The sequence below is a fragment of the Cadophora gregata genome (genome assembly GCF_030347475.1).
Source record: "Cadophora gregata isolate MNR1 chromosome Unknown scaffold_14, whole genome shotgun sequence".
Taxonomy (NCBI): Eukaryota; Fungi; Ascomycota; class Leotiomycetes; order Helotiales; family Ploettnerulaceae; genus Cadophora; species Cadophora gregata.
Window position 1 is genome coordinate 232590 of NW_026695937.1, and position 21266 is coordinate 253855.

Below are 21266 nucleotides of genomic sequence, written 5' to 3' on the forward strand. Positions count from 1 at the left end.
TGTCCGATAAGAAATGTAGGCCAGTTTTGGGTTTTCCCAAAATCAACTTGACAACGCTAAGGAACGACAAAGCACTTGCCATTCGTCAGCTTCAGACTCTGGGCTGCGAAGGCTGAAAAGTGGCTGTCAAGGACGGAGGGGTATATCCTCATCTTTGCGTTGTGCTGGGTGGACCTGCGTCCTAGAATATAAGTTCCGCTCTTCTGCATTTCAGCTGAAAGCACTGAGGCGTCCTGAAATCTAATTTCGCTGCTATTTGCTGTCATTTGTGGTATTTGATACGTCGTTCAGCTTTACCCCGCATTCCACTCCCACTTGTGGCTGCTGATGGTATCGATGAGGCTAAGCACACCGGAAAGCTTTTGGAGATGCAGCTTTTCTGCGGCGCTCAAGGCATTTCAGCTGCGAATGCTGGGGCGGTGGTCAACATGTGGCGTGGCGAGGAAGAGGCGGAATGAGTGAACACCTGATATGGAATCAGTCCACGCAAGCCACCTCCTACTACTATAGTACCAAGTCGCTCGCCAATTCTGGTTCCAGGACTTATATAAGAAAGGCTATTTCACCGGACATTTTCTTCAGATCATTTTACTCTTCTCATTCAATCACAGTATTAAAACTCGATCCGCTCATAGTTCAACAGTTTTGCGAAATTCACTCACCATATTTTCAATGGCTGGTCTAAATCACTTCAACCCCAAAGCTGGTTCAAAACCCTACCACTCTCTCTTCTCAAACGTCACTATCGTCCCGCCAAATACCTCACTTGCATATATTTCTACACAATGGGCTGCTGATCCCTCGACTGGAGAGTAAGCAAAAATCACGCTCATGTTCTCTTGCTCGAAGCAATTTCTATCACAGGGGGCTTATTACATTACTGACATTCCGATTGTAGACTGGTCGAGGGCGTGGAGGGCGATTACTTCAAGCAAGCCCAGATAATCTACCAGAACATAGTTGCCATTCTCAAAGAACTCGGCGCCGAACTCAAGGACATTGTCCATCGGACTGTTTCATTTTCGTACGTTTCTCTCAACTTACTCTCTGTCTTCCCTTTGGTTTCTTTCTCAGACTAGGGATATGAATTTGAAGCTTGTCGTCTGATGAATGCTGATCCATGTCACGTAAAGGGAGTTCAACGACGACATCGGTAAAGCCGTTGTAGAAGGAATGATGTCCTCCATACCTGATGAGTGGAAAGCCGATGCTTTCGCTCCTTCTTTAGGTTTTAACGGACCGGCTATCTTTCATCGTCCTGGTATGGTGTATGCGGTTGATATCGTGGTTGCTGTGCCGAATCGGAAGTGAAGGCTAGATGTGAGGAACCGAAAACCTTGGTGAAAGAAGTTGCAGTGGGAGGTTTAGTGTACATTGGAAATAGAGTGTTGGCATTCTTGGATTTGATGAGTTTTTGCTTCTGATCTATGATTCTGTTAATTTGACGTCGGTCATGTTCAATCCTCAAAAAGGTGGTTTTCTGGACCAATCGCCGACTGTGCGATATATTTGTTGACGTTTTATTGCTGCCAAGTCAGTTCGTCGCTTACCGTTGGCCAGATGTCTGCGTGGGAGAGACACTGCCCTGTCATATAATATATAGTTATCAATGTTTGGAAGCTTTTAGTTGGTCAATTAGTATGGACTCCGGCTCAAAATCTGCCCTTTCAAATAGTTTGGAGAGGAGATTCCCTTTAGTGAAATACCGATTCCCGTTCCACAAGCCTCTCCGACCGCTTGCATAGACCCTTCAGCTCAAAACCCAAATCGAGGTAGACATCTCCCCAATTCCGTGCCATTCAAACTTCAGGCTATCAAAGTCGAGGGACACGTCCACCAAAACTCCCTAACCACCATCCTAAAACCACCGCACTCAATCCATCGTACCCTACCACCATCAACAAGTTAATCCTATCCTCCTTACTCAAACTTCCAACCTTTCCATCCAAGACTAGTCTCGCGGTAGCCATACAAGCGAGGATGATGCGGACTGGGACAGTAGCGTAAAAGAATTGGTTCTGCTCGAGTGGCATGTACGAGGTTGTGAAGTAAGCGAGGCCAAGCCCGAACGTGGCGATGCCGAGCATTGGGTTCGTTGGTGGAGTAGAAACTCTTGAGGAGGTCGTTTTGGGAGAGGATGGAAGGCGGAATGTTTGATAAAGTCCGTAGAAGGTGAGGCCGAAGGCGTGGAGGGTCATCGGCCACGGTAAGTTGACGTTTGGAAGGAGAGGCATTTTTATTGTAAACGAAGTGTGAATTTGTTTGTAAAGCTATGAAGATTGAGATGGGTCAAATTGGGGAGTCTCGGTCGTGTAGAAGAGCCATGGAATATATAAGGTTAGGGGTAGGAGCAATTTCAGCCCGGATTATGTGCCGTCCCGTCCTGGAACCTGACATCACGCCGCTGCGCCATCAGCAAGAGGTGGTGATGTACACTTGGCCGAACGGATATTGAGCTTTCTCAACGATATTTGTTTGGTCTGTCTCAGATCGTTGAACAAGTCAGACGGTTGCAAAGCTTGAACGTCAACTCGAAGAAACCCAATGGAGTGAAGCGAGGAGTGTTGAAGGAGGTTGATCACTGTTGATCACGTTGTCTGATGACTAAGCGCTTCTGGCACTGCTGGTGCTGCTGTTGCTTAATATCTCGCTGCAGGTCCTGTCTCAGTCAGTTACTACGAGCCCTTCACCACCATCTCTTCAAGAAAGTACCGGGCCAGAGAGCTTAACACAGATGCCGGACGCCAACTCCGGATGAAATGCCTACCAGGGCGGGTTCAAGTCTCAATCCTCGATCGCGACCAGCACAAGAATATGGATTCTCTGGTGCCTTCGTCCAGCCATGCTGAACAGCAATCCTCGACATTTTCCCAATTTCAAGAATTCCCGTTGGAAATACGCCAATACATCTGGGAAGCAGCATTGCCTGGACCTCGTGTTATCATGTTTCAGATGGAGGCCCCTCACGATGGAATGTGTTTCCAAGTTCGGTCAGATATTGATGTCGATGGCCCCTCAAATGATGAATTCTTCGATTTTGAGTTCATGATACACTTTCGCCAAAGCTTCCCAGGAAGAGATCCACGAGACCTGACTTCGAGGACGTTTGGCCCAGCCCGTAGCTACACCCCACGGTTTTTTGCTAAGACTCCCATCATCACAGCTGTCTGTCGAGAATCTCGAGCAGTGGCTGAGAAATCCTATACCATGGCGTTCGGGTCACCAATTTCCTCACCCCGTGTCTGGTTTTCGTTTGAGCGAGATACGCTGCATATGTCCGAGGATGTTATTGCGACATTTGAGAGTGGTCTGTACTCAGTGACCGATCTAGGCCCTGACTTCGCAAAGGTTCAGCACATTTCAATTGCTGAGTCGTACCTTCAGAATAACTCTTTGCAAGGTGGTCCAATGGGACACCAAATCCCACACCGCTGGTGTAGCAAAACAATTTCATGGTTCGGCAGCCTACAATCAATCACCTTCACTATCATCCCTAGTTTTCAATCGTTCAAGGGCGACTTGATTTTGGTTGAGATTCAGGATGTTGCAGCTATGCTGGATCGCGTTGAGAAAATCAACGACCAATTGTCAGAGCCATACAACGCGTGGCCCATGACAAGAACCAAACTTATAAAAGCACCTCTCGATGGGTGGGAGAGAGGCGTTGTGGAAGCTATCAGCAAGGAAGTTGAGGAGCGGGCGAAGTTCGACGATTTCAGGGGAGTCATCCCTCCAAGGGTGGACTGTCTGAAGATTTACAGGATGGTGCTCACCACGGCTCAAGATCCTCATATGACGCTGTTATTCGATACTGTTATGAAAGAATTGGAAGGATTTGAGTTCGACTCTTGATGACAGCTCGAAGAAGCGGCGAGAAACTTATCGCCTCGCGTTGAAATCGAGCAACGGGAGACCAGGAAACTCCTTTGCTCTCAACCTGCGAGTTTTTCAATATCAGGGACAACACGCCAGGTACATACATCTGGATTTGAATAGAATGAAAAGGTGATTGTCTCGGGGAAAGAAGCATATTTGGATCTGGTGTGTTGCTGGAAACGGTTTGACCAAAGGGGCTTCCGGCTTGATTAAAATAGCTGATTAGCGCGCCTCCATCTCAATTGAACCTTGTGGCATGTCGGATATTGCTTGCACCTCGACGTCTAGCAAACCTTCGCCGAACATCATTCGAAGACGACTTCGCAGCGCCAACTTCCGGCTCAATGCTTCTTACGCCAGGATCTACAACTCGCTTTCCCTCAAATGATATACGACTACATACTGCAAAGGAACGAAATTCAACGAATTGAATAGAGTCGCAATGCAGCATGCAGCATAGTGAGAAGGTTTGCCAATTCTGCAGTGTCGGATCGATGACTGGCCCTATTCTACTTTCGTCCCTTTTCTGATTACAGCCGATCGCTTGTGGCTGTTTCAAAATCCTTGAAGGTTCGATGCACAATCTCACTGCTTGCATGCAGCCAAAAATGGGCTCGAATAACGCCCAGTTCGACCCAATAAGAAAATCTGGAATGCCTGGCAGAATCGAGACTCGCTGCTGTGAGGTCGTCAGAGCTGTTGAGTCCAAAGGTTGAAGGATTTGTTCCAGAGCATCTGAGTCTATGTTTATCCACTAAGCCTAGAATCCTTGGTCGCTCGCCCAAACTTAGACTCGGGAGTCTTCTCCGTTTTGGCTTCTCTGGACTCGAACCTATTACAAGGTTTTCGTTTTGGAGCCACGCTCAAGGCACCGTAAGCCATGGCTATTTTCGTGAAGTCTCGCATGATGGGACTAGATCTGCTGGCTTTCGTGCTGCATCTTTGTCGATTGCAAGCTGGTCTGGAGCACCAGATCAAGGATTTGATTGGAGAGCATAGAGGTGCCTGAGAATCGTCCACTCCATGCAGAGTACACAGCTCTACGACTACGGAATCGGGAACAGGAAACTGCCGCCTCTCTGCCCAGGTCCTTGAAGACTTGATATAGCTTCTTAGCCATTGGAATCTCAATGGCATTTGATATGTGGCTGTTCATGCTTCTAAAGGATTTGATCGAAGGCTAGCGGTTGTCCCTGTTCGTCGATGAGCTCCACATATGGCAAAAGAAGCGATTTGCTCGTTCTGCACCAAAGAAGAAGAACTGAGAAGTAATACGCATCTTATGATGTGGAACAAATAACAATCTCGGCAGACAGAGGTATGTTTCAACGGAGCCAATTTGGCCAATGTGGGAAAGAACAGTTTATCGAAGAATCTTCATTCCCAGGTGGCGTTCCTCCAAGGACTAGAATATCAGCAAGTTATGGAATCCTGAGCCTGGGGGGGTCGAGGAATATTGTAGCCTTCTAACACCGAGCCGACACGCGAGGCTTTACGTGAGCTGCTGACCGCCGACTGTTGCTCTGATAATCAAGCCAATATGGATACAGAATACGACCACTGCAGGTACCGAAAGGGTTGTTGTATTGTCGATCGCTTGCTGGCGAATCAATGCTGACGGGTCGCATTTTTCCAGTGATGGTGTTGCGCTACGGACGTAGAAGTGGCCGGTGGCGGGATCTCGGCAAGCCTGTAGGGACGGCATAAACGGGACTTGCAGCACTTGCCCACACCTGTCGTGCATCACTACAGGCATGTTGTTGCATGGCCTGCTATCATTGTGTCTGCCTGAGACCGAACCGCGATAGAATGCTCATGAACCAGCACCTAGTGAGGAGAACCTTCCAAGTAGCGAACTCGGCGTCAGCATCTGGATGATTCGTACTGACCAAAGATAGATCTTTTGCAGGCATACAGTACCAAGTCCCTTATATTACCGCTTACCACTGCCGCAATGTCTTCCCGTTTTGATCCCACCCCCACCTCGTGGTGTGCATACATACCTTATTTGCCATGCCTCAAGGACGTCCGAGACGACCAGGTACAGAAGCCGAGCGCGCTGAAGCACGAAGGCAACAAGTCAGGGAGAACGTGCGGGCATTCCGTCAAAGAAACAAGGAACGAGGTCTTTCAGACAACACAGTAAACACTTTAGCCGGCATCGAAGACAGCACCTCCAACACATCGAACCGCCCATCACAAGACAAATCAGGACCTTCGTCATCCTCTAAGTCCTACGAGACTCCGCCACCACCAGGTCAAGTCTCAGTCACACGCTTTGCGGTCGACAAGGGTGTCAAATGGTCGCTAGGCCTTCCATTCAGGATAGATCTGGGACCTGCTTACTCCGGGGCTTTCATTGCTGCATTCAACTACCGAAACCAACCAGCTCCAAATGCAGGAACTCTAGCGACAACTCTAAATCCGGAAGTAATCCCATCGATTTCTGCAAGATCCCTGGTTCCCACCTCTACACAAGCATCGAACCCACCTTCACCTGATGTTCTCAGGGTCGAGATATGCTACAACTCATGGACGACCGCGGTTTCTATTGAGGCAATGTCATCAGGTGGACAAATGCTCAAAGAGGCTCTGCTTGCCGCCGCTCTGAGTCTCATCAGTATCGAAAGGAATGATAGGAGGATATCAGCGCAGGCAATGCAGATTCAAATCATTGCTTTGCGAAGACTCCGGGAAGGTTTCAACCAGTATGTTGACGATAAGGACCCTGAAAAAGCTACCATGCTCTCTGCAACTGCATTGGCTTGTTCGATGTCAGATCTATTGGTCCACAAATCCTGGCCCGGCTTTTCGCTGCATCTGAAAGGTGTGGGAGCTTTGATTGAACATGCTGGTCCGGCAGCCCTCCACACCTCTGCGGCCCAAGAGAACTTTCTCGGTTATCGTACAGCCCAAATTTCGTTCAGTTTTCTGGAGCGAAGAGGGTCATTCCTCTCACGACCTGAGTGGACTGACTTTGATTGGAGAGATGACCACCCGCATTTCCGCCACCCGGCTCACAGCCTACTTGATATCGCATATCAAATACCTGGGCAAATGGAGCTATTCGACAGATGCGCCAATCGAAGTCCGGGTGCCTTACGCCGACATCTCAAAAGGTTGAATGGCTTGGTCTCAGATTTGAACGAGTGGAAGACAGACCTTTTCGAAGAATACTCGTCAGAGATATACAGCACTGAAGCAGCGAATTGGCACGGGCTCCACACCGACGTAATCAAATTTTCCAATATCACTGTCGCTACTAGTTTCACTCTTTTCACCGGCGTCCGAGTCGCCCTCTTCTCTCTTGTCCGACAAGTCGCAGAAGTACTCAAGGAGGATGACCCGTCAGCTATACCAGTCCTGAATTTCGCCATCCAAGAGAGCTACAAATGGTCGAGAATAGCATGTCAGTGCTTAGAATATTTCTTTGCTCGTGACCAAAATGTTGTGGGTAGAGTTTTGTGCCTTTTCCCCTTCGATGCGGCGTGGTTGACGTTCACGGAGCTGAGCACAACTTACAGGATGAATATGGCGACTGAGCTGCAGTGGTGTACAGCAACATCGGAAAGGATCAAGGCGACTGGTTTGCCTGTGTTTAGACAACGGGGTTGAATCCCACTGTTGCTTTTTGGTCGCATTGGAGCTGTTCATAAGCGTTTTGATTTTGTTACGATTATGTTTCTCCAAAAGCGTGTGATCGCTGGTTTCGATCTCTTTTTGTAGTTCGGGTGCTTTATTTCTACACGTACATACCAGCAACTTTGTTCTCTCTTTGTCTTTCTTATCTTTACCTCTGCATCAACAAAGCATTGCGGTGTACCGGACTTCTGGCATAAAATGGCGCTGCATTTAGGCTTGCTGCATCGGCATTGTATTTACCTTTCTCTACCCACCTCGTATATAGTAGTGCGACATACCCAGATAGATCACCACTAGCATTTTACATGCTGCATATAAAAGAAATCATACCATTGTTTCCTCAATCTACAAGTTGACTGTTCAAGCTTCTTCGTTAATCGTTATGCTCACCGTTTCAGGTCACAGTTTGCACCTTGTAAGCTCCAATAAGTGAGCAGCCATTCTACAGTCCCTATATTATCGCAATGTAGTCGGCTCTCGGCAAAGCACCCCGCTGTGTAAGCTCAAATCAGATCTCATTCAGTCCATCGATGATTCCATGACCGCCATTTCTTCCTCACTCTACATCAGCGACATTGCGGATATTCCAGAATCCTTCCCAGAATATTCCATATCATTTCCTGTTCCTGACAAGATCTCGCATCATAACGTCATCATGTACGTGTACGTTCCGCTTATCCATAAGCCATAAGCACACAGGGCTGAAGTACGTACAGAAAGGGACATAACACCACGCTTCGCTAAAGCCGTGAGCACAGGGGTTTGCGGACGAAGCCGTAGAGCGAGGCTTGCCAGATCCAGATTAGTGATCGTCGAGCTCGGTATTCGTGACCTGAACCGAGGGCGTGGGCGAGCACCAATGAGATGCGTGGAGTCGGTCAGGATGCGGGTCAGATGTCAGCTGTGGGCGCTGCACGCTATCATGCATGTCAGCAGTCTGCCGAGATGTCGGAGTTTGGGCGCGATTTCGGCAGCGATTGATATCGCTTGCTTATTGGGTGCAGATGAGTAGATGATGGCAATGTCATAACGCTGGAATGATAGGGTGATGTTCTCAGAATTTTCTGGTCGTCAAATTTCTTCTATTTTGACTTCGAATGATCTATGACCTACATATCGAGTGTGCTATGAGAGTTGTCTTGAAATATTAGGCTTGGCGTTTCCTCTCGAAGCGAAATGTAAATAACGTCAAACGCTCAGCCTCTCGCTTATGACTTGAATTTACGTGGAATCTGCTTTCTTTCCGAAAGTCTGTGCAATGATCTTCATGCCTCGCTGACAGCTAGCAAATCAAATCCAAGTAAAGCTTTCTACATCTTTAGCCTGAGCGGCGCGGCGGCTCGATTGTCAATATGACAGATCTTGGTCCTCTTCTAAAATGCTCAATAATCCTTATGTCTCCTTGTACATTGGTCAAGTCAAATCAACTTTATCACTTGGAAGTCTCATCTTGTGAGAACATGGGAGGCTGGAAATAATTTTGCTCGCGGAGAAGATCTTCTTAGACCCTCCAGCTAAGACAACAATCTATGCTCACAACAAGTAGGAAGGAAAATTTCACTGGTTTTGAGTCTCACGAGATAGAGATTGCTCCATAAACAGGAACCTCTGAAGAATCTCCTTGCACTGCTAATAATTAAAAGACTTCTCTATAGAAGGAACTGGTCCAAGATGTGACAAGCATGTCAGTGCAACCAGAAGTATCTTCAGAAGTCAGTGTTTTGCCCACCTACTTGATCCATGCCCTTCGGTAAAATATACTTTTGCGATGGGGGAATCAAAGACATGATTGAAAGCCCAAGACCAACGCCTGTTCCAATTTATCTCTCTGATCCATCAAGTGTAAAAAGCGAAGGCTATCCAATACCATTCCGATGTGTGCCAGCAGACCACCCAAGTCCGCAGGCGATGAGACTGATCAGCTAAGAGATCAGCTAAGATACAGTCTTGCTATTTAAATCAACATCGTTTCAGAGGACCACGCTTTTTTGATCTCTTTCCACTGCTTGTGAGCCCAGTAAGATTTGTGTAGTCAGTCATAGTGGAGGCTACTGACTCCGCACGTGGTGGCATGTAATTAATGCCCACAGAACGAGATTGGGTATAACCACGACCATAAAACGGACCGTCTTCTCGTCGTCTAACTACGTCAGAATTCTTGTTTGCACCGCTGATAAGTGGGGATTGCATGCCAGGGTTACCAGAGCGTTTATGAGATGTAATTTGTCCCTGGTGAGAATGGACAAAGGTATTGAGGCTGGATGTTCTTGAGGAGCTGGTCTCTGATGCTTCTCGAGTTCTCGTCTCCCGAGCGTCAACACGGCTTGATGATCTGGATGGCTTTGGAGGAGGTGGGTGTCGAGATTCGTGGCGCTTTCGAAATTCCGACCGATATCTTGGTGCAGGGCCCTTATCGTATACATGATCTTGTAATCCAGAGTAAGAGCCGCTTTGAACACCTGGAGCAATATTGGCATCCTGTCTGCCGCCCGAGGCATACGGGTGATCCTTCCCCGTCAGAAGCTTCTGAAACACGTCACTGGTCCAGCTGTGGCGGGTGTTTCCACGAAGTGGGGCATGATGTGGTCTCTCGGTGCTTTCAAAGATAAAACTAAAGGAACCATCGTCAGAAAAATCAGCGTTTGACTGATTACTGGTGTTTGGGGGAGTTCCAAGACGGAGCCTAGAGAAGTCGGCACCGACGTTTGTGGTGAAGTCGGAATCATACTGTGACACAGAATCCCCAGGTCGAATTGAGCTTGAGCGTTCTCTACTAGTGTAGCGATTGGAGCTGTGGAGATGGGCAGCTGGGTGAGATTTGGTTTTGCCTCTACCACGCTCTTGGTCGCGTACGGATGTATTATAGCGTCTTGAGTCACGCTGCAATCCTGGAGTGGAGCTTTCAGTCATTGTAGGCTCATAAGGGAACTCCACCCGTCGAGTACGCTGGACTTTGGGTGAAGACGGGGGAGCGCGTGGAAAAATTCTTTTGTTTGAGCGATCGTCGTATTGGTTATCCTTGTGATACTCCTTTGCAGCATTCTCTAAAGCACGAGTCAGTTATGTTCGTAGAAATTTTTGACGGATATCTTGAATTTACCATGCCAGGTGCGCTCCGCTTCTGTATGAAGTCTCTCTCTCATATGTCGTAGTCTTTTCGCAGTTTTGTCGTCCAGAAATTGACACTGCTCTGTATCTTGGTCAGCTACCATGACTAAAATACCTCTTTTCGAAAGAGAACGCGACGAAGTACATACCTGATTCCTTCGCATTTTTCTTCTCCTTCTCATAACCACTGACTACCTGAACAGCTGTGAAGCCCTTTCCATTGTTGTTGCCATCATCATAGGGATTTCTTTCCATCGCACCTTGGACATAAGAGTTGCCCTTGAATTGTGAGAACTGGCTAGTATGCATCATATTTCGGAGGATGTGAAGACAGTATTCAAGGAATAAAGGATCGTAGTCGCCATTCTCGCCTGATGCATCAACTTCTTCCTTGATCATTCTTTCAAGGGTTTTTTCGTGATAACCATTGCTGAGCTTAGAAGCGACGAATGACTCGGCCTCAGCCCAGGTCACACGCTTACTCTGAAGCTCTGGTCGATTTCTGTCGCAGTAATCTCCTTCGTAGAATTCTCTTTCCTGGTGATCTTCGTCGTAGAAATAACCTTCATAGTAGTCTCCATCGTAGTGGTCTCTGTCGCGGCGGTCTCCTCTTGGCTGGTCTCTGGGTCTAGATCGTCCCACTGGTGACCGGAAACCGGGCACTGTCAAACATGTTAAAATAATTCGTTAACTAGTACTGGCTATGTACCAGCATAATGGAATACACTCACGCAGTACATCTCTCAAGACGGTGGGCAAGTCATCCAAGTCTCTGGCATAGCCTGAAACAGAGAACATTTTATTGTTGGGATAGCACGTTGTGCACGAAGTCTTGTGTGACGACGAGAGTATTCGAATATCTGTAGTCGGATCGACTGTCGAATAGTTCGATGTGAATCGGTATCGAAGATGTCCAGGGAGGAATATTTCGTGTCAGATCGGAGACTCGAAGGGGCTTTTTTGTAGGGCGAAGGGCAGCTCATCGGCCTCGCTTAGCTAGTGCGAGGAGAACAGCAGCTCGTGCTGTTTACGAAACAATCACTTTTCCAGCGTGACGGGATACTGTGAGTCACTGTCTATGTGAAATAGTGACATGAGGTCTTGACTATTCATGGTGGTGTTCAAAGGCTTGATGCTTGATGCAAGTCGATCCACTGCGCGCCCAATACCTTGTTTACTTTCAGTTATGTTTGCTTCCATGTCTACGTCAACCAAGCAAGCGTCGACCGACAAACTTATTTCCTATTTTGGTAATGGGTACCGTGGTGGTGGTATTTTGAGCTATAAAAAGTTAGCATCGTGTCGTTAAGCCATATTGTGGTCTATATCACTCTCCATGTCGATCCGTCCTGACTGTAAACAGCATTTTAGAAAGTATGCAGCAACGATCTTAGATAGAAGTTTCAGCATCTCCTCGGGTCAAAGTCAAGAATGAGTCTGTAACCTACAGGCTGTGTCGTGTTGGTGCTCACAATTAGACATGTAATGGACATACATCTTCCGTTCGGATGTCTCATGTTCTGTCGAAGAACAATATTGCAATCTGCACCACTAGATGCTCCGTTCCCAGCCTTCAATGAGCTGTGTAGAGTTCCTGAAGTATTTCGTTTCCCTAATCTGGACGTCGAAATGTACAATGACGTTACTTTTTTTTCATAGGAACATGGAATCTACTGGGCCCAAACTCAGCAATGGAAGATCAAGACTTTGCAGCACTGGAAGTGTCTGTCTTCATCGTCAACACAAGTTTTGGAGTGGTTCAGTCATGATTGAACGAGGTTTGGTCAGATCGGGCAAACCAAACTGGAACGTTAAGGTTACCCAGGGTTACTTTGCTCACACCACACATAGAGGAGTGGAGATAGGCGAGTTGCGACTGATGTTGAGGAGGCATGCCAACATTCTTAGCGAGGCCCGCCATGTCCGAAGAACGCATCTGCCCTAGCTTTCGCCGCTAGGGGCATTATTACCCCGCACTTAACTGAACGCCTTGTGGGAATTGCCCCTCATTCCACTATTCGCGGTCATCTCTTCTCTAATTTCTAACAACGTTGGGAAACAAAAAAGAACATGGCACTGTGGAGAAACGTGCAAATTGTAATACTATTTAATGAACCTTTGTTATTTATTTATTAGTACTATACTAATAAGCTTATACTTAAAAACTCTCAGTTCACGTCTAGCCTGGAATCATCCCGGCCCTCCTAAACCCCTCAAACGCCTCCACCCAACTTCCATGCGGATCTCTCTCCTCACTAAACCCAACCTCCCTAATTCTCTTCAAGATCAACTGCCTATCAAAATTACAATAAAAGCCATAAGTATCCAAGAAATCACCCTTCCAAACATCCACCCCCCTCAACCCCTTCTCCTCCAACCTCTCCCTATTAACCCTCAAATACTCCCCAGGAAGCAACTTACCCTTCCCTTCATCCAGAGGTGCAACACCTACAAGCCCAAAATACTCGCATATCTTCGGCCACCGCTCCTTCATACTCGTCGGCCGTTCCTGGTCCGCGATGTTGAATAACTTCCCGCCTCCGCACGTCTCAGGGTGCAGAGAGACGTAGATGGTGAGACGGCCGATGATGGATGCACTTGCGTCGTTGAAGAGAGATTCGTAGCCTGCATTGGTTCCTGGATATGGGACTTTGGAGCCAGGGGCTTCGAGGAGGGCATAGGCGGAGAGGTAGGTCGCCCAGTGGGCGGCGAGGTTGAATGTGCTGCCGTTGGGGACGAAGCCGATGATGGCGTCGGGACGGACTTCGGCCCATGTCCAGGGGCGGTTTGCAGAGGCGGTGGTGAGGTGGGTTTGGAAGGAGGCGTACCAGTTTTCGGTTGAGAGGTGGGGTGGGAGGACCATGGTTTCTAGGAAGGGGGCTGTGAAGGGTCGGTTGGAGGGAGGGAGTTGGATGCCGTAGCCCTGGGTTTGTTTTAGTACTTTTCTATTCATTTTGTAGTCGTTTTAGGGAATGGAAAGAAGTGTTGAATTAACCTTTGTTCCGCTTGGAAAAACGAGAAATTTCAAATTTGGGGAGAGAATATTCAATGCTCCTGTCACTCGCGAAAGCATGCCAAGATTTGCTGCTACTTCTGTTGCTTGGTCGTTCTCTTGTTTGTAAGCTATCAAATATATCAATAACAGCCATAGTGTATATGCGGAGAATCAAGATACCGAAGTAAAAAGCGTGCGTGACCGTCTCCATATCCTCGACCTTCCCTCTCAATTTTTCAGTAAACTCCTCATCCGTTCCTCTAAGCAGATTCACACCAGACACCAATTGAAATTTTGGTCTATTTGACGAAGGTGGTGGCCAGTATGTGTCCTCGAAATTGAGATGCCTGTTGATGACTGCTGTCACTTTGAAAAACGACCCCTCATTGGGATAGTTCTTGAGAAGCTCATTGACGAGTCCCCAGCCTGCGACCCCAGAGGCGCCAAAGACGAGGGCGTGATTCTTTGACTCATTTGTCATTTTGAGTTGTTGGAAAGCATTGATATGGAATTGAGTGGATGAAGGGAGTGTAAGGTATATATACATGAAAAGACGACGTTTGTTCGCTCTTGCGTACTGGTTAGAGTCCAGACCTTTCCTTTTTGAGCTCTGTTGCAGTTCATCTCCACGTGACTTCAATTAGTCAACATGACTCATGATCTCTCATGTATTTCAGCTTAGAGGCATTGCACCTGAAGCAGAGAATTTCTCTCTAGTAGTAAAAGATATGCCCCAAGCAAATGTATGAAGCGACTTGGTGCAGAGTACAATCGGAAACAACCCAGGTCAAATGATTCCAGCTCAAAGATATTTGTTTCTGTGATCTTCACATTATTCACTATCAGGTCCCAGTATGTACTGCGCTATTGCTATGTGCTCCATTACCTTGCTCATGTGGTGGAAGAGCATATTTCGGCAACACCTCCCCACCACCCGTCCTCCTGGTATCCATTTCTGTCTCGTAGTCCGGCAGCTGTTCTTTTGCAGTCTTACGTTTCCAGCCCTTTCGTCGCCAGATGCAGAACGCAAGTAGTGCAAGCAAGCCAATGAGGGAGACTCCCAGGCCTACGCCAAGACCAACTGGGAGGCCTATACTTTTGGATTTACTTCTCCCCTTGCAGAAGAAATTGCTAAGAGGATCATCGAGGTCCTTGTCTTCGGGGTGAATTTCTTGCCATTTCTTCTTGGCTGGGCTACAATCAACTCTCGGGAAATCGGCTGGTGACGTGTTGATGTAAAGATCGTCGACGTCGGTCACGCTAGATATGTCGTAGCTGAACCCTTAGTTAGATGTGCTGTTTGAGGTGGTGCTCTCTGAGATTGCAAGTGATTGAATGGTTACCTTGTCAGCCGACCATCAAGCGTAAACCTGTCTGTACTTTGCAATGGATAGGTATCAACTTTCATTGGGAGATAAGGCTTGATGTAGTATTCATCCTCGACGCGCAGGAGTGATGGCAGGGAGATACTGTTGTGATTTAGCACCGGAAGTGCGAGAGAAGGTGGTGGAGGGGCTCTACTTCTCGAATGTTCCCACCATTGTCACCGAAGAAGCATTCAACAGGGATGGTAAGCTCAACTGTAGCGGCTCTCCTATGGTATAAATAATCATTCTTCCTCTCAGGTCCGTTTTATCGAATCGTTGCTGGGAAGTAGACAAAGATGATAGCACAGGCATCGATATGCTAGAACAAATTATGTCAGTAATTCCCGAATTTACGATCTATCTACAAGAGGAAAAGAGCTCACCTGGAGATATTCCCCGCGATCATCAAGAAGGAGCAGCTGACCAAAGAAGGACAGTCAAGGACGATAGGGAACGACAGGTCGTACGAGGTCGAGGAAATCGAATCGTATGAGAAACGTTCCAGATCTTCTGGACTTTTCGTTATCGTCAAATCACCGGCAACTTCGGTAAGGGCTGGAAAGGACATTCTGAACGCTAGGTCAGTACGCTGCAATGAGTGGAAGCAATCAAGAATCAATCTCACCTGCGCACACTTCCCGTAATTCTCAGGTCTCCTGTGATGTTTTTCAAAGCTGGGAAGTTGATGGAACCGCCTCTGTTCAGCGCATCGGCAACGTAATCATAGCTCCCTCTCACTGGTATCAATACTGTCATGTTGACATAGACCGCTGACGCTAGTTGCAACTTCTCGAAGTTAACAGACTTCAGCGTTGCGGCATTCCGCAAATTCAGCCCAGCGCTTCCGTCTACATCGTCCCCGCCAATCTCGACCAAGTCGGGCCCAACAACAGAAGTTAAGGCTGGTGCTCCAAGCGAACCATTGTTACTTTTACCGTCGCCTATATCACCTGTGTGCAGGCCTCCAGTGATGTTTGTCAGACCAGTAAGCACAAGCTCGCCGGTATAATTGCTGGCGATAACAAGGTCACCTCCCCATGTATCGCATCCTTGAACTAGATTGTCGAAGTCACTTTGGCTAGAGACTGTTCTCTGGAAAGCAGTATTTTGCTCAATCGGGCGACCACATCGCTGCGTACATACTGTTTGAGAAGCAATAAGTCAAGGTGTCGTGTTTGATATGCAAGGGACTCCATACCGGGTGTGGCTGTCATCCACAGAACAGCTGCTACTATCAGACCTTTCGAGTTCCGCATTGCGCCAAACGCAGGTGCACAATCGAGCCACTGTCGTAGCTTTGGAGCGGGGACATGACCTTTATCTGCTTCAGGAATCGATGCCGAGTGCAGACTAGAGGTAGGAGTGCGCCACCAGTGCAAAGGAGATGATCAGCTAGCCAAGTTCATGGCACATTCCAGGGACTGTAAGGCTGAATTGATTGCACTGCCGTGCCGGTTCGCTGCCATCATGAACCCTGCCATAATCAAGTCCAAGACTGTGGTGGTGGATCGCGACGTGAGGAAGCAGAGACGGTAAATGTTGTCTTCTTCTTTCCCTGAGGAGCTCGCCCTATGTTGACCCTTCAGTGTCCTTCCTGACAGATGTCAGAACCTCTTCTTGTGCGAGGCAAGACTAGAGAGATACGTGAGGACGGCATGACTGCTGGGCTGGGATTTCAACCCCAACCTCGACTGTACCAGGTCTTGGCTCGCCTTGGTGAGATGTGAACGGGGGTCGGGAGTATCACGTGGATTGACGGTCAGAACAACGAGTCGAGAGTCCAGTGCCTAATCGTCAGTCCCCAATCAATGGATCTGCATCATGGTATCGACGATCTTGTTGCTGTCTCCACGTCCTGGAACATGAGGATATAATAAAAAGCGAGGTACCGAGCAGCCCGAGCACCGACAAGCTGCAACCTTGATAGACTGAGCTTAGCCTATTGAGGGAGGTCCGATAACGATAAGCTAGGTATCATGGAGCTTCCCCTCCCTTCTTCTCTTCTCTGTCCTCTTCCTTCATTACCAACAGTCAAAGCTCAGGACAGAGTCGAAAACAATAACTCACATTTACATCACTGTTCAATAACACCTGAAATCCATCAACCATGGGCGCGAACCAGTCAACAGCAGCTCTGCCAAACGAGAAGCTCGTTATTGAGCGGCTCCGAGCTATGGAGATCAAGGACCAATCCGACGACTATGTTGAGGTTAACGAGAAAGCCCTCACAGGATCATCCAAGAAATTCAAGGCACCATGGACAGCTATCTCTATCTCAGACGTTGGACAGTGGGAGCATGAGCTTTTGCAGGATGCAAAGAACAGGTCAGTTTAGTTCCGGATAATGTCAACAATGGCTAATGACGACTTGCAGACTGGCACTCTCTGCCTTGAGCGCCGCAGACCCCAAGACTGTCCTGACATCCCGTGCGACGACCATCAAAGACCAACAGATCTTCAATACCAAGATCCCATTCGAGGGAGCTCCCATCACGAACCAAAGACAATCCGGTAGATGCTGGATCTTCGCAGCGACGAATGTCTTCCGCGTTGCTCTTATGAAGCGTCACAATCTCGACAAATTCGAACTCTCCCAAGCATACCTCTTCTTCTATGATAAACTCGAAAAGGCAAACTTCTTCTTAGAGCAGATACTCGATACTGCGGGAGACGACTTCGATACCAGAACAGTTCAAACACTGCTTCAAAGTCCAGTAGGAGATGGTGGACAATGGGATATGATTTACAACTTGGTCCATAAATACGGTCTCGTTCCACAAGTCTTATATCCAGATTCGTTCAACGCGCAGGCATCTGGTGCCATCAACCAACTGATCACCACCAAGCTGCGTGAGGATGCTCTCCAATTGCGAGCATTGGCAACATCCGGGACGAAGTCCTCCAAGGACATCACCGCAATCAAGGAGAAGATGATGCGTGAAATCCACCTTATCCTCACCCTCACACTCGGCCCACCACCATCCCCAACCACCGAATTCACATGGAACTACCTCGACAAGAATGGCGTATCCCATGAGCTGAAGACCACCCCAGTGGCATTTTCCAAGGAGCTCTCCTCCCCAAAATCTATTCGCATCACCAACTCCACTGTACACGACATGTTTTCCCTCGTCAATGATCCAAGAAACGAATACAACACCCTGCTCACTGTCAACAGACTTGGCAATATTGTCGGCGGTCGCGGAATCACATACGTGAATGTTACCATGGACGTCATGAAAGAAGCTTGTATCAAGATGTTGCAAGCTGGTCTCCCCATCTTCTTCGGCTCCGATGTCGGCAAGTACTCAAACTCTACAACTGGGATCATGGACCTGTCGCTCATCGACTACGAACTCGGCTTCAATGTACGTCTTGGAATGTCCAAGGCGCAAAGATTGATGGTTGGAGAGAGCGCGATGACCCATGCTATGGTATTGACTGCTGTGCATATTGAGAATGGTAAGAGTGTTAGGTGGAGGGTCCAGAACAGCTGGGGTGCTACTGCTGGTACGGAGGGATGGTTTGTGATGAGTGATAAGTGGATGGATCAGTTTGTTTATCAGGCGGTTGTGGAGCCAAGGTTTGTGAGCAAGGAGATTCGGGATATTCTGAGCACTGAGCCGAAGGTTCTGCCTCTTTGGGATCCGATGGGAGCTTTGGCGTAGATGTCTCGGACGGAAAGTACTCTGAGGAGGCGGATGCCTAGGAATTTGGCGGTGGTATATGAATAACGACTCGCATAATCGCACTGCATATTAAGTTTCTTGAGCGTGAGCGTAGCACGAATCGAATTTCTACGAGCGTACCACTCGCTTAAGGCATGATTTGTGTGGTCCAGACAATAATGGGTCTACCACCCTCTGCTTCAGCTTCATCTTGTTCGATAGTTCCCGATCCTTACGACCATCCAACGCCTTGAAACAAATTCATAGCAGTAGTTCACTTAGAAACCCCATATCAAATCTATTCGGAAACTCAGACAGGTTATTCACCCCCCACCATGTAATTCTCCTCTCCTCCTGCCTCTCCTCTTCACGAGTCCAACTATAAAGTCTCACACTCCTCCATCCAGAAAGAGAGTAAGAATCTGGTCAGAGGCAATCAGGGAGGAGCCAAGCGGGCCCGGTCGTAACCACAACGCCTTTTTAGATATCTAACTCATGCTTCTGTAGATTGATATGCAACTTCTCGTGTGATATTAACCTACAGGTGGGTCCTTTTGGGTGGTTCAATAAGTGTGGTCTTCCAGGAAGGGAAAGTTGGGAGGTGATGGTGGAGATTGAAATGATAGTGGGATGTGGACTGACAGCAGGAGGGGGTGTGATTTTCGTTTTTGAGATTGGTGAGTGAGAACTGACAAATAGTTGATTATGAAAAAGACTTGATTGTAATTCTGCTGATGTTCTTTGCCCATTGTTTGGATGATGTAGAGATACAGTGTTCACAGCTCACAACTCGAGGCTTCCTAGTCCGTCAGAATTGAATTGTTGTTGCTGAGTTGAATATCAGAGGATTGAGAGGACGATGGTTTTATAGATCTTTGAAAGTGGCTACGAGCAGGGCTTTGGTGAATACGAAGCGGTGCTGATAGGGTACCTAATTCACTGAGTGTCAGAACCCACTAAAATTACTGTATAAAATGTTCTGCAGGAGCGGTAGACATGGAGCAATATCCAGATCGAACGAAGCGGGAAGACAATCGACGTGCTTGACCCGTTGTGTCCCAAGTATGTCGTGTAATTGCTGCTCCTTCACGTTTGAACTTATCGTTTCGGTCAACGGATGAGTAGCCGAAGCTGCCTTCTTTTCAGAACATGAAAACTATTGGGATAGATTGGACACGAAAATAGTCCAATTTTCGGCAATGAGAATCCTTCTGACGACAATGAAGCTGTATGACAGAACCAGTGAATAAAGGTGAAAAAGAGAAGGAGCTAGTATTTGTATGTTTGATTCTTATTCCCACAGTGAGCTCACAATGATCGCCTTTGGCACAGATTTGTTCGGCTAGGCGGGGATGTGGTTTGAAGGCAAAGGAGTATGATATGGTGTGATGGCTCAAATATATCTATCTACATTTACTCAAAACTATCTATTCATTCCCAGTAATACGAGAAATGCTTCGAGCCCATCAGATCATCACCAAAAGCCCTAGCCTCTCCATCTCCCCCCGCACCCGCACAAACCACCAACGGCAGAAAGTGCTCCTCTCCACCAATAGGATGTGCCTCTTTACTTCCCACCCAATCCCTAAACCCCTCCAACGTCTTCCCTCTCTCTTCTGCATCCTTGATAGTGACCGTCTTCGTCAGACGATCACTCCACTCTTTATTCTTTCTCATGTAATTACTCTCACTTGCTTGACCTGAGAAGATAGCACGGAGATTGTGCATCGTTGGCATACCGCTTCCTACGATGGCGATGCCGGAATCTCGTAATTGAGCGAGTGCTTTGCCCATCTCGAAATGCTGTTTTGGAGAGGCTGATTGCATGACTGAGAGCTGGACGATAGGGATGTCTGCTTTTGGGTTGATGAGGAGCATTGGTATGAAAACACCGTGCTTGATGCAATATTAGCGATGAGTTCTTATGTAAGGAACAGAAATACTCACATCCCAGCCCCTCTTCTCATCCATCTTCGGCTGAAACCCTGCCCCCTTCAAAACATCAAACACCTCCTCCGCAACCCCCGGACTTCCCGGTGCAGGATATTTCAACTTGTACGCCTCAGCCGGGAAACCGCCATAGTCATAATACAGACTATGTGACGAGGCATTACTGATAGTCGGTTGCCTTTCAGACCAATGTGCAGTCACGAGGACGATGGCACGTGGTGCTTGGGGTGTCCCAAGCTTGAGAATCTTGGGAACGCGAGTGGACATCGATTTTATGAGTTCGGCGTGACCAGGGTCGTTGAGGACTGGCAGTGGTCCACCGCCATGGCAGACGGCAACTACAGAGGCGCGGGTGGACATTGTTCTTGTTTGGGGTTTGGTGAGGGAGGGAAAGAAGGGTATTCGCATGTCCTGCAGCCAAGAAATGCGCTGCTTGGTATTTGTAGTAAGATGATAGTGTGATATGTGGTAGAAATGGAGATGCAGGGCCGATCGTCAGTACAGATGAAGCTTTTCATATACCTGGCTAACGAGTTGACTGCGTCTCGCCCACTCGGCTGTTACAAACTTTGACTAAGCGATCGGAACGCCCATTTGTAAGCAGCGGAGTGTTTCCGCTTCCGAACTCCGTAGTAAACAATAACAATCAATTGCCGTTGG

The 21266-nt window shown here is 47.8% G+C and overlaps 10 protein-coding genes across 12 annotated transcripts; 4 read left to right on the forward strand and 6 right to left on the reverse strand.

Annotated features, from left to right (window-relative positions):
* Positions 1-672: 672 nt before the first annotated feature.
* ONS95_004165 (uncharacterized protein) lies at positions 673-1311 on the forward strand (the record flags this gene model as incomplete). Its single annotated transcript, XM_058497511.1, has 3 exons — positions 673-812; positions 899-1024; positions 1134-1311. The coding sequence occupies 3 exons, from the start codon at positions 673-675 to the stop codon at positions 1309-1311; spliced, it is 444 nt and encodes a 147-aa protein (XP_058352236.1).
* A 503-nt stretch (positions 1312-1814) lies between these two features.
* Positions 1815-2234, reverse strand: ONS95_004166 (uncharacterized protein; the record flags this gene model as incomplete). Its single annotated transcript, XM_058497512.1, has 1 exon — positions 1815-2234. The coding sequence occupies one exon, from the start codon at positions 2232-2234 to the stop codon at positions 1815-1817; it is 420 nt and encodes a 139-aa protein (XP_058352237.1).
* Positions 2235-2814: 580 nt separating this feature from the next.
* Positions 2815-3852, forward strand: ONS95_004167 (uncharacterized protein; the record flags this gene model as incomplete). The annotated part of the gene is made up of 1 exon (XM_058497513.1): positions 2815-3852. One exon carries the CDS (start codon positions 2815-2817, stop codon positions 3850-3852), a length of 1038 nt encoding a protein of 345 aa, XP_058352238.1.
* Positions 3853-5889: 2037 nt separating this feature from the next.
* ONS95_004168 (uncharacterized protein) lies at positions 5890-8424 on the forward strand (the record flags this gene model as incomplete). The annotated part of the gene is made up of 3 exons (XM_058497514.1): positions 5890-7285; positions 7401-8181; positions 8235-8424. Coding segments are annotated over 2 exons (1398 nt in total). The 3' UTR covers positions 7403-8181; positions 8235-8424.
* Positions 8425-9078: 654 nt separating this feature from the next.
* Positions 9079-12596, reverse strand: ONS95_004169 (uncharacterized protein). Of its 3 annotated transcripts, XM_058497517.1 has the most exons (8): positions 12075-12596; positions 11958-12015; positions 11358-11907; positions 10776-11288; positions 10619-10708; positions 9711-10562; positions 9575-9658; positions 9079-9520 (listed from the first exon to the last, which is right to left on the reverse strand). In XM_058497517.1, exons 3-8 carry the CDS (start codon positions 11422-11424, stop codon positions 9489-9491), a joined length of 1638 nt encoding a protein of 545 aa, XP_058352242.1. In that variant the 5' UTR covers positions 11425-11907; positions 11958-12015; positions 12075-12596; the 3' UTR covers positions 9079-9488. The 3 variants fall into 3 exon arrangements, with proteins under 3 accessions (XP_058352242.1, XP_058352241.1, XP_058352240.1); XM_058497516.1 differs by having other exon boundaries at positions 9079-9658; positions 11358-12015; XM_058497515.1 differs by having other exon boundaries at positions 9079-10562; positions 11358-12015.
* Positions 12597-12805: 209 nt separating this feature from the next.
* Positions 12806-13579, reverse strand: ONS95_004170 (uncharacterized protein; the record flags this gene model as incomplete). The annotated part of the gene is made up of 1 exon (XM_058497518.1): positions 12806-13579. One exon carries the CDS (start codon positions 13577-13579, stop codon positions 12806-12808), a length of 774 nt encoding a protein of 257 aa, XP_058352243.1.
* Positions 13580-13616: 37 nt separating this feature from the next.
* ONS95_004171 (uncharacterized protein) lies at positions 13617-14102 on the reverse strand (the record flags this gene model as incomplete). Its single annotated transcript, XM_058497519.1, has 1 exon — positions 13617-14102. One exon carries the CDS (start codon positions 14100-14102, stop codon positions 13617-13619), a length of 486 nt encoding a protein of 161 aa, XP_058352244.1.
* Positions 14103-14142: 40 nt separating this feature from the next.
* On the reverse strand, positions 14143-16877 carry ONS95_004172 (uncharacterized protein). The gene is made up of 5 exons (XM_058497520.1): positions 15614-16877; positions 15372-15557; positions 15143-15307; positions 14965-15090; positions 14143-14896 (listed from the first exon to the last, which is right to left on the reverse strand). Exons 1-5 carry the CDS (start codon positions 15742-15744, stop codon positions 14464-14466), a joined length of 1041 nt encoding a protein of 346 aa, XP_058352245.1. The 5' UTR covers positions 15745-16877; the 3' UTR covers positions 14143-14463.
* Positions 16878-19203, forward strand: ONS95_004173 (uncharacterized protein). Its single transcript, XM_058497521.1, has 2 exons — positions 16878-17313; positions 17363-19203. Exons 1-2 carry the CDS (start codon positions 17096-17098, stop codon positions 18654-18656), a joined length of 1512 nt encoding a protein of 503 aa, XP_058352246.1. The 5' UTR covers positions 16878-17095; the 3' UTR covers positions 18657-19203.
* Positions 19204-20087: 884 nt separating this feature from the next.
* ONS95_004174 (uncharacterized protein) lies at positions 20088-20966 on the reverse strand (the record flags this gene model as incomplete). The annotated part of the gene is made up of 2 exons (XM_058497522.1): positions 20088-20552; positions 20604-20966. The coding sequence occupies 2 exons, from the start codon at positions 20964-20966 to the stop codon at positions 20088-20090; spliced, it is 828 nt and encodes a 275-aa protein (XP_058352247.1).
* Positions 20967-21266: the final 300 nt, after the last annotated feature.